Source organism: Mugil cephalus, chromosome 20, assembly GCF_022458985.1.
Source record: "Mugil cephalus isolate CIBA_MC_2020 chromosome 20, CIBA_Mcephalus_1.1, whole genome shotgun sequence".
NCBI classification, from domain to species: Eukaryota; Metazoa; Chordata; class Actinopteri; order Mugiliformes; family Mugilidae; genus Mugil; species Mugil cephalus.
Genome location: NC_061789.1, coordinates 11451684 through 11463859, shown reverse-complemented (window position 1 = coordinate 11463859; position 12176 = coordinate 11451684). Strand labels below are relative to the sequence as shown.

The 12176-nt window shown below is 40.8% G+C and overlaps 1 protein-coding gene and 1 long non-coding RNA gene across 2 annotated transcripts in view; one reads left to right on the top strand and one right to left on the bottom strand.

Annotated features, from left to right (window-relative positions):
• The window catches only part of doc2a (double C2-like domains, alpha), a 50147-nt gene that overhangs the window by 13884 nt on the left and 24087 nt on the right, over window positions 1-12176 (bottom strand). The window contains exons 4-7 of the mRNA XM_047572654.1: window positions 11388-11462; window positions 9754-9863; window positions 5284-5410; window positions 4704-4763 (exon numbers count right to left, since the gene is read on the bottom strand). Coding sequence (XP_047428610.1) covers window positions 4704-4763; window positions 5284-5410; window positions 9754-9863; window positions 11388-11462 — 372 coding nt within the window. The remainder of the gene's footprint in view (window positions 1-4703; window positions 4764-5283; window positions 5411-9753; window positions 9864-11387; window positions 11463-12176) is intronic.
• LOC124998340 lies at window positions 6008-12100 on the top strand. The gene is made up of 3 exons (XR_007111046.1): window positions 6008-9244; window positions 9332-9659; window positions 11395-12100. It is a non-coding gene; the product is annotated as an uncharacterized LOC124998340 (long non-coding RNA).

Genomic DNA, 12176 nt, shown 5'->3' with positions numbered 1-12176 from the left:
GTTAGCGAGCGTATAATGAGGACTAATTCAGATAATAGGTTTCAGTCCACTCTGCCACTATTATCTGCCCACATGGAGAGGAGAGATGACAGGAAGCATCTATGAGGAGACTAAAAATGAGCCTCTGAAAATAGACACACATACCGAGGATGTTCTCTCAACCAATAAATAATCCACTCAGCTTCATACTAACATTTTTAAAGCGTTGGCAGTAACAAGTATAAATATGTTTCATTTGTAGAGGCCGATTCTAGACAAACGTCTTTAAAGCCTCAATGAGCTTCTTGAAGTCGTGTCTCCGACGTTTTCCAGGAGAGTTCGTGAGATGCTCCGGCTTCGCAGACGGCTAATCTTTGTGTTAACAGCAGCGGCGTCTTGTTTTGCATTTAAATGAGCTGATTGACGAACGGCTCCTCCTCCTCATCACCTTCAGGTTCATCTTCATCTGCAGAGGTGTTGTCATCAAAAGGAAATGCTGCTCTCAATGAAACCTGACAGGCGGCCGTTCTCGGCCCCCAGCGCTGATTCATATTTTATGACCCAATTTACCTGAGACCTTTTCAACCCCCACTCTTCTTCAGCTGAAAGTTTGCGGTCGCATTTACTCCTCTCGGACCCAACAGACATCTCTGATTACTTTTCCAAATGGCGGCAGAAACAAATGATCCAGAGACTCTTCTTTCCTTTTCACCGACTCCTTCCTGAAACCGTCGTCACAGCCTCAGTTTGACCTCCTGTGGGGCTCTTCAAGGTCCTTAAATCCTCCAGGCAGGTCTGTGAGGATGCTGGAAGGAGCTGTGATCACAGTTTTTATGTATGACGTGTGATGCAGATGAAACCGTCAGAGGTGGTCGGGGTTTTTAACAAGAAAATCTGCTGCTCTGCTCTCTATGTGGAGAGATTCACGTTGGTTTTTGACTAAAAAAAAAAATGTAATCCAGACAGAAAGACTCTTTTGAAGTTGAAGGATCTTTAAAGTAAAGTGTGGATGAAGCTCAGTGACATGACCTGTGAGATATGACTGTTTGAGACTTAAAAAAAGCAGCCTGTTGGCGAACATCTCAGCTCCTCGGAGGTTTAAACTGATTGAGAGTCTTTCTACTCCAGCTGTTACTCACAGCTCTTCAGATGAGTTATCTCTCATTGAGGCAGCAGATCTTCATCTAATTTTTCAGGATTACTGTGTCATCATCATGTTTCCACTTCAGACTTTGCTCATCAGCTGGAAGTCTTATTGTCTCCACGTGGAAAAAAAACATGACAGATGTTTGAGAATATAAAACATGCTGAAACAATTATATATATATATAATTTTATCTGGGATTCAGTCTAAATAATAATATTAACATTATTTCTTGAAACACCACAGCCATGTTTTGGTAGACTTACACGTTTGGTGTCCTATATTCTGAGTTACAGTATATGCTTTGTTTTTTTACTAAAGGCTCATTTGTCTCCTGCAGTTAAAGCTGAAGTCTCTAATGGTCCGTTTCAGGTCGTCGTTAGGATGTTGAACTTGTCTTAATGGATTTTTTATTGTATTCATTTTTCTTATTGAAAGCGTCAGGGCGCTGTAACTATTGCTGTAAGAATTTGCAGTTTCTGATGAAACACTTGAAATAAGGGGTTTAATGACAAGAAGAGGAAGTTATGAAATCACCAGATTTGACAAAATCTCGACTAGTCTCTGGATCATAACAGCCATTTAGTCTGTTATCGTCCTCTGTCCCTAGGAACAAACTAATTAATGATTGTCCCCATTGTCCTGAAGCTGCTGCAGAGTCTCAGCACTGCCGATCCCAGCAGGAAGTTCGAGGTTTAAACCTGACTCATGTTCACGCTGAGCACTAACAGCGTGCCTTCAGTCCGGTCGCACTGTGTGAAACGAACTAATGAACCCATTGTTTCACTGAGTCAGACTGGACGTTCAGATTTCATCCTGTGACAAACAAACACTTTGGTGTATTTCTGACTCACTGTTTTTTTATATGTGTGTCGCATCTCTTTTACTACACAGTTTACACAAAAATAAGCAGAGAAGAAGAAAACTACTGTACACGATGCCGGATTTTAACTGTTTAAAATGTTTCAGAAGAAGGAAAGTGAACTCCACTTACAGCTGAGTAGTAAATATTAAGACAGCACTCACATGTGAGGACAAAATCTTAACGAACGTTACAGGACTGTCCATCATTAACCTCCTGAGATCTTTGTGTGCATGCATTTTTAATTTCTCCAAGGTATTTGGGATCAGTAGGACCTAAGACGAATACAAATTAAGCATCAACCTTCAACAGGAAGTACTTGTTTTTGAAAACAATGTCCCCATAGGTGGACACTGGGATTATTTCATTATTTATATTATAATAAAGTCACCAATGTGTGACAAAATAAAAAACTGTTTATTTTTATACCTATACATGGCTGAGAAAAAACAGAATTGCGAATAATTAAGTCCCAATGTTTTCAAACGATTTCTTGCTAATTAGCGAGGTTGTAGCTTGTTACTATCGATAAAATTTGTTAAATTTGTGTGTTAAATTTGCGTGTCAAACTAGAAACATTAATAAACATAAATAAGTTTTGTTCCTCATCCACTTTTCTCCTGTGATCGTCTATAGAATGAATCCACTATCATGTTTTTACCGACTAGTGTGTTGACTCTTTGCTACCACTAGATGGCAGACTAAAGTGTCCACTAACGAGGACAACAGGTTTAAATGAAGCAAAATAAGCAGCAATAAAACTTAATGTCCCCATACGAGGACGCGGGGTCTCAGGAGGATAAAATGTCCCCACAGACTCCTCATTACAGTTTTTTACAAAATAAAAGCGATATTGCTGAAAATTCACTTAAGTATGATTACGCTTTTACGTATTGCGATATTTAGGTTTTGCTTATTTCCAGTGGTAATGGAAACACAGCAAGTGATTTGTTACGACTTCATGATTAGATTCAAGTGGCATATCTGTCTTGGGGTAGTTGCAGCCATAATCAGGGAAATCAGATTAAGGAGTTACAGAGCTGGTGCAGTGAGGAGATGTTTGGGGTGGATGGATGCCTCAGCAAACATTTTTGTAAAATTGTAAATCAAGCCACAAACTATTTAAACATATTTAAACTAAATCAACTGAAAAAAAGAAACAAAGTAAGCTTTATTTGTCATGAATGTACAAATATACTACAAGAAATTGCTCAAGACATATTCAGCTATAACACAGAGGGGTATATGATGCTTGTTCAGAGTGGAGGGCTTTTCAGGGAACATTTCAGGGATATCCAGCTAAATGTTATTTAATCACAGCTTGGTGTAATTTTTCAAAGCTTCTAGTCAATTTAAATTCTGATTAGACTTATTGAATTCTCCAAATTGTCTCTGATCCACAGTCCAGAGTTGTTCATCACAGTTATGGAGCCGCTAATGATGTTGTTTCAGGTGAAGCTTCAGGGATTCATTTACATTTTGACACATTCTGTCCTGACGGATTCAGCAGCATTCGTGTTGCTGTGACCATGTTTTGGTTAGAATGTGAGAGCGTAATTAGTTTTGTTAAAACAATCCTGCACAGTAGATTCACTTAACAATCTGATCCTCGGTTGTATTTTCTTTTATTGAATTTAAAACTCTGAGCGTTTGTCTCAAATCTGATTCATGCTGAACTCTGGTGCTTATCATTCATTAATGTTTTGCGGGAAATCTAATGGAACGAGTCTCGAGTGAAAGTTTAAACAGGGCTCATCGTGTGGAGCCTCTGTGAGCGTTCGATGAGGCAGAAGGAGAATCAGAAGAGCCACTTGTCATCAAATACCCTTTAAAACTGCTCTCATCCTCCCTCTTCAACAACAGATTGTGTTTCATCTTGGTTTCTAGATTCTAATTAACAAAGAGGTCTGAAATTCAGCGAGCAGCCCATTGAGTCACGGGTTTCACGACTTAAACAGAAATGAAAAGACTTTGTTAGAACTAACAAAATGAGTAAAATATTATAAAAGTATTAAAATATATAAATACAATTCATTCGACTTCTTTGACTCATGTCCAATTCAGGCTCGGTGTAATGAGGAAGTGATTATCTTTTATTCATTCATTCATTCACTCACATGGGTGGAGACTTATTTACCATAGCAACAGTCCTCGTTACGCTGTGTGACCAAATAGATTTAAATAAATTCACATAAGCCTCTCGAACGTCGGCAGCTCATATCGCCTCGAATAACTCCGGGTCTGATTTCTCTTATTAGATGTCACAGATTCAAGAAAAAAAAACTCGATAACTCGACATCACTCTCATGAGGAAGAAACCTGCTGATCTTGGTGACACTGTGTCAGCGCATCACTAGCCTGCCGTGGCCAGACTCATCATCTGATAAAATGGCAAGAAATTTTAAATGTTATGAAAGATTGGATGCATCTCTCACACACTGCTTAAAAAACATATCAACCAACTGGAAACAACCAATTCTTATAAGTTTTTACCGGGATTTGAGTCTGGTAACCCACCAATAAGAGCAATGATATAGGTGGCGTATGCCTTAGTTGCTGTTGACTGACCATCTTTTAAAGTTAATTCTCTCCCAGTATGTTTCACAACAGACACAACAGCTGAATCTTAACATCTCACTCCTCAGACATCTGCCATAATTAATTAGTTACTTCAGATGGAAGATTGTCAGAAAGATCAGGGGAAAGACAGACTTTTACCTCTCGTAAGTAGCAGGAAATTCCTCGGAGGGCTTCACCCATGGCGGTAGGAGACGGGAGCTGAAGAAAAAAATAATTACAGATTAAACAGTAAGAGTCGCAGCGAGGAGGATTTGTCCAGTTGTCAACATGTCTGCCGACGAAAGCAGACGACAAAGTCCCCTTAAAAGTTGAGAGATTTTGAAGTGTGGAGGAAATCCAATTATTTTCTGTTGTTCGACAGTTGTTGTAACAAATAAGACTGAAGGAGATTTAGTGAGCGTAATAATGTTCTTGTGCAGCTATCGTTCTGAGGACCAGAGTGTTACACCATCAGAGTGAGGACATTAGGGCCGGTCCTCACTCCTGTCCAAGGAATACGATGAATAAGACTTGGTTTTAGGATAAAATTAGAATTATGTTAGGATAAGGATCAGGGTTAGGTACTTAGTTGAAATGGGTTAGAGTAAGGGGCTAGGGAATGCATTATGTCAATGAATGTCCCAACGAAGACAGACATACAAACGTGTGTGTGATTGAAGGACTAACATAACAGGCTGAAATCATGATCTCAGACTCTGTGCGTGTGTTTGTGTGTTACCGGCGGCGGATGCTCCAGGCAGGTGTGAAAATGTTTCGTCAGGCCAGGTTTTACACGTTTCAGAGGAACCCGGGACTCCCCGATTAACTCATTATGAGTCAACTTGTCCTCGTCACACACAGTCAACCTAGGTCAGGGGACAGGGAAGGAAACCGGATGATGCTGATTAAGTATACCTCATTAAATTCTCAATATAAACACAACATTGTTTTATTTTTTATTGATCTACTTCTCAAAGATAAGTTTGGATAAAAAAAAAATCTACATGTGTTTTTTTCAGGCAGAAAAGTGTTTACAGGCTGTTTTCTCATCAGTCAGTGCATTTACATGTACAGCTTAATCAAGCTATGCACAAAATTCGACTTTCTGACTACAGTCCTTATCCCGTGTTTACATGAAACGGAGAAAATCGTAAAACTGACTGGAACATGTCCTCCTCCTGCACACTAGGTGGCGATATGTGTCTTAGTTAGTACCACGTTAATGCGGCCCATTTTCCGGTTGAACTATAATGTTATATAATAAACAAGAATCGTTCATGCGGCAGACCGGCATTCAAACAACAACCAGACGGATAATAGTACATTTTTAAATCTCGTACGTAACGTTTGTGTTACTTCTCGTGCAGATAAGATGTGCGCTATCCCTCAGATGGTTCTTCTAATGGCTCTGTTCACCTTCTTCTTCTTCTGCGACCGGTTTCTTGGATGTTTTTGTTCCAGGGTCACACGTCAGAGCAGCGGTTTTGGAGCATGCGCACACGCATTATCCGATTAATAAGTCCGGTTCAACGTATACATGCTGGAGAAAGTTGAATTCCAATCGCATCATCTGGGTGAATTGGATAATGAGAACTGAGAGAAACGTGTTTACATGCACTTAAGTTCTCCTGTTATAGTCCAACTAAGGCAATAATTAGTTTTTTTCACGTGCATGTAAGCACACTGACTAAGTTTTGAGATATTTTGAGAACCGGCTTCATCTCCTCCTCCTGAGCGAAAATTGTGATATTCAATTTTCTTTTGAGGAGCATTCTATCTTGTTTTATCTTGTCTGTACATCACTCTCTCGCTGAGGACCCAGCCGACCCCCTCGGAGCTCCATGTTTGACTGTAACAAATTCAACAACGGGAGATAATGAGGACGACTCTTCCCTTGGGAATTCCACTGTGACTCAGGCGCCGCACGTTACGACTCTGTGAGCGGCAGCAGGTGGTGGAGAGGAAACCCTTCTCTTTTTCCTGCTGCTGATGCTACTGATGAGCTCTCAACTGCTGTGGAAAAGGTCACCGGTGTGATCCGGATGAAACTGCAGGGGCTGCCAGTTATACAGCAAAATGTCAGGTTTTGTTCAGGACACTGGATCAAAGACACCCGACACACTTCTCCTCCGGCTCACATCAGTGAATGAACTTTTAGATTTTCTTTTTGATATGGTGAAAAAAAAAAAAAAAAAAAAAAACAAACACTTCTCCCTGATGTGATTTGACGGCTTGAACAGCGAGAAAACAAAAGACACAGCGAGTCCAAATGAAACAAAAAAAAAAAGCCTCGCTGCTTTTCAATAAATCACGTCAGATCAAACGGCGAAGCCTCGCCCGAGACAGACATATTACAACAGAACCGGGTGCTTCTTTTTTCAAACAATGTGGAAACGCTGAAAGGCCGGGGGAGAAGGAATGAACAGTCCGCTCTCAAATAAAGTCACAGGACGGGAAAAACACTGTGAGTGTGACTTCTGTTTTCTATTATTTGTGAAGTGAATCGCAATCAGATTTGCAGCCGCTGAGTTAAATCCTGTTGAAAGGTCAGCAGCCTGCATAGCTGCAAGCAAGAAATTTCTATTTGAACAAACCGTGATGTGTCTCTGAACTAACACGGACCAGGATGTAACCTTCTAATCCAAACGGCGACTTCACAGACGAGGAAAGTGAAGGTATTTTTACTAAAGACGGGACATATTCTACCCTGAAAAGCCAGCCTGAAGTTCCTTCTCTCACAAAAATAGTGAGGGATTTTAGGTCTGGATTCTCTCTGTTGGGAACTGATTGTGTTCCAGCAAAGACCTGAGCTGATTTTGTTTACAAGAAAGTTGCTGCTGTTGGAGAATGAAGATACTGACGGCAAAACAGCTTGAAATCAATTTGTCAATAACCAGTCACATAATCTGTTGCTCTGATTGGTTATGGGACTGTACTCTCATGTGCAGATGTACCAGTTTCAAGAAAGTGAGAAGAAACTGGAGACATTAACAGAAAGCAAGGACATGTTTAGAAAAGCGACAACATGTTTTAGAAACTGAGGACGTCTTTTGGAAGGTGCTATCCGTACTTTACGAAAACCTCTTTCCTTGTAACGTCTCTGCCTGGTCCCCGCAAAGATAGGATAAAAGGAAACACACGGTCCCTCGGGATGAAGCACAAAATGCATTTTTCTCGCGTCTGGTTTTAAGCTGAGGACAAGTGAAAAGTAAAATCCCCGAGGAGCCTGCAAGCTGAATGTTGGCAGGAAGGGTGTGAGGGAGCAGTGAAGCGCATCACAAGGTGAGCCTGTCTCATACGTTTACAGTGTGTTCTTCTAATTAACTTTGTCCAACATGTTTTGACAGGAGACAAAGACGGCTGCCTGGATTATCTTCGCTGTGACATTTATATTGCGAGACAGCGGCGGGGAGGTGATGTGGAACAGGAATCTTCTACTATGCGTGACCCCGAGCACAATCACTAAAGAACGTTGCACAGATATTTACCGCAGCGTTTGTTAGAAATGCTTCGACTTAGAAATATAATGACCCATTTAAAGTCTTAAAGTTACAGAAAACTCAGACTCTGGGACATTTTTGCAAAACTGAAGTCACTGTCCAAGTGTGAGGACAGATTTTCTTTCTGTCAGATTTTGGGCTAATAAATTGAGACCACTAGGAGACAGGAAGGAGACTATAGTAGACTAGTAGAAGAGAGGAAGGAGACTATAGTAGACCAGAAGGAGACTAAAGTTGACCACTACGGGACAAGAAGGACACTATAGGAGACAGGAAGGTGACTAAAGTAGACCAGAAGGAGACTGTACTAGACCACTAGGAGACAGGAAGGTGACTAAAGTAGACCAGAAGGAGACTGTAGTAGACCACTAGGAGACAGGAAGAAGACTATAGTAGACCACTAGGAGACTATGGTAGACGGGAAGGAGACTGTAGTAGACCACTAGGAGACAGGAAGGAGACTATAGTATATCAGAAGGAGACTGTAGTAGACCACTAGAAGACCAGAAGGAGACTGTAGTAGACCAGAAGGAGACTATAGTAGACCAGAAGGAGACAGGAAGGAGACTATAGTAGACCAGAAGGAGACTATAGTAGACCATTAGGAAACAGGAAGGAGACTATAGTAGACCTGTAGGAGACAGGAATGAGACTATAGTAGACCAGAAGGAAACAGGAAGGAGACCAGAAGGAGACTGTAGTAGACCAGAAGGAGACAGGAAGGAGACTATAGTAGACCAGTAGGACACTATAGTAGACCATTAGGAAACAGGAAGGAGACTATAGTAGACCAGAAGGAGACTGTAGTAGACCAGAAGGAGACAGGAAGGAGACTATAGTAGACCAGAAGGAGACTATAGTAGACCATTAGGAAACAGGAAGGAGACTATAGTAGACCTGTAGGAGACAGGAATGAGACTATAGTAGACCAGAAGGAAACAGGAAGGAGACCAGAAGGAGACTGTAGTAGACCAGAAGGAGACAGGAAGGAGACTATAGTAGACCAGTAGGACACTATAGTAGACCATTAGGAAACAGGAAGGAGACTATAGTAGACCAGAAGGAGACTGTAGTAGACCAGAAGGAGACAGGAAGGAGACTATAGTAGATCAGTAGGACACTATAGTAAACCAGTAGGAGACAGGAAGGGGTTCAGGAGTCTTGTCTCACGTTCTGCCACATCCTTCTCCTCCTCCAGAGGTTTGTTCCATGCTGACTCTCCTCCACATTCGACTGAGATGAAACGTCTGCTCCTCTTTAATTAGATTATTTCTGCTTCTTTCACAGTCCTTGTGATTATGGAGATGCTCCAGTACTAGAAGCTCATTCATCATCAGAGGGAGGGAAAAGCCACAAGCAGTAAACCCCACTCGACTTTATGGAAACAAACGAGTCCGTTCCTCCACAGGACGTTTTTGATCAGGCTGCAGGCCAATGCCAGCTGACGGCTGTTAGCACCGAGCGTCTGAACAGTGACAAGAAGATCACTTCACCTCATGAGTCCTGCTCTCAGATTCCACTCAGCAGGTTCCTGCTCTGACGGCTGAATTAATGAAGGATGACAACTGAGCTTCATGTCTGAATGTCAACGTGTCCCCGCGTCTGATTAATGGCTGTAAGTGTAATCAGTCTGAAATGAGATCCGGGCATCAATTACACGCAAACACACGTACACATGGATGTACACAAACACTCACACACACACACACCTGAGGGTCTTCCTGTGCATGTCTTCCTCTGTGATCCCGACGTAAGTGAGCGTTTCATTCCACACTGGATTCAGAGAGTTACGGATCGTCTTGGTTTTCAGTTTATTGGCCTGAAGGACACACGGACACAGACGCATTGGTGATTATTGATTTTAGTTTCACTCTGCAGTTCAGAACGCGTCTGCGACACCTTGGACATTTATGCCCGCTCTGAATTTAAGCTTAAAGAAAAATCAATTTAAGGATTAAACTTAAATTTAAAAGATGCAGAAAATAAAACTTTAAACGGCTCAAAGAAAACAAAATCATTCATACTCTGAACAGCATCAAAATGAACTCATTAAAACATTTTAATTAACCAGATGAATGCAGCATTTTCTATTAAAAAGGAAACAAAAAATGACCCAGCAACAACAATATAATTAAAAGTAAAAGACTGTTGATAAGCTGAACAATTAAAATAGAAACTGTGCATGCTGATAGAGAGTCACTGCGAACACCTTTCATTCGACTTCTTGTAAGTGAACTAAGAAACCCTCGGGGTGATTTATTAATCAGAGCTGCTCCTCCTTTGTTGTGGAGAACTATAACTCAGAGTTAATCACTTAATCACTAGATGCAATGGCCGCAAATCGGTATAATCATGCAGATAATGAATATTTAAACAAATGGTAGAATTAATTTATACAGCACTCTGTCTGTCTGCTTTTCTACGGAAGAGTTTTAGGGCCACGAGGCAAGGCCACAGTGTGCAGCAATATCCATGCCACTGTAGACATGCGACAGTCCAATGTGATATATCAGCAATATAACTGAAAAAATAATCACAATACAATTTAAAATTCTTAATATAAATTATTAATTAAGCCCCAGTGCTCTTCCACAGAGTATCGACAGTACCATACATATGTCGGTTTAAAACTTAAAACTTTTTTTCTTGAAATTTTGCCTTTTTTCAAAATTTCAACTTCTTTCTCAAAGTGCATGATGAAAAGAAAAAAATCTACCTCCTCTAATTTTTTTTTCTCATGAGTGGCCCTAATACTCTTCCATAGGTTTTCCAATGAAGAAAGGACATACACTCAAGATTATTACATCCTCTATTGGGAACTCAATTCAAAATATCAAAGTTCATACGAACAAGAGAACATCACACTGACTCTCAGTGAAAACACAGAACATGGTAAATTAATTAATTAATTGGAAATTGGATGAAAATCTGTCTGATATCTGTGATATTGTGACATTGCAGCTACTGCAAAGCAAGTGAGTCCTGAATCGGGACATTTGCAACATTTCGCCCGAAGACGAACGGAATCAAATCAGGTTTTGACTGAATTTATTCCCCGTGAAGCAAGAGTGGAGATCTGAGGTGCTCTGTGGAGCCTAAACGTTGCTATAGCTTCAGATATTCTGCAGATAAGATCATCCAGATGAGTCACTATCTACAAAATACGTCAAAACCCCACTGACTCCCAATATAACCTCAGCGCAATATTTATAGAAGCAAACATTCAGCCACATTCCTGCTTCACTTTTCAGAAGACAAATAATTTCAGATACGGTTTCATATAGTGCCAGTTGTGTCATCTCTGTCTTTATATTTGCCGTGTGTGTGTGTGTGTGTGTCTCACCTTGCAGGCTCCTGGCAGCAGGTGTAGTTTGACATAGGGGTCGGACAGACCGTTGAAGTCCATCGGCTTGAGACCCTGAAGACCAAAAACAGGAGAGCAGGTGAGACCGGTGACGTTTTCCTGCCTGATCCCTCTCCCCGTCTGAACTAGTCATGTTTTTATCATCACTTTTTGCTGTTATTTGATTTATGAGAAGTTTTACTTGAGACTTTAAAGAGTTGAAGCAATGAGGACTTTTTGCTCCTTCTATTGGATCAAGCTTTGTAGTTCAGTAGGTTTTAATACAAAAAAAATATATACATATACATTAAAAGTGACTTTCTTATACTTTCATGGAGATTATAACGTGTAATTTGTCTTTACATTTACAAACGTCTTCTTCAGTTTAAACCACAAAGCATTTAATCTTTTTTTATGTATTAACATAAATGTGTGAGACACCGTTCCAGTGTGTCAGGTGAATAAAATCGCAACCGTTTTTTCCCCACGTGTCCGTGTGCGAAGCGCCTGATTTGAGTCTTGACCTCGTCAGCAGGAGCCGATCATCATGAGAAATTGCCGCTAAATATCTTTCAACAGCTTTGACATTTGCAGCGACGGCAGGAAGATAGATTTCCCCCCCACCCCTGCATATTTTTAGCCCTCCCACCACCACCACCATTTTTAATGAGCCTGAGGACGATGAAGACGCTGACCTTCTAGACGTGCCTGTAATAAGGTCTCAGACGCATTCACGTATGTTTCAATTACTTCTTCTCTGCAGACACAGTTTCATTTTAATGAGGTAAA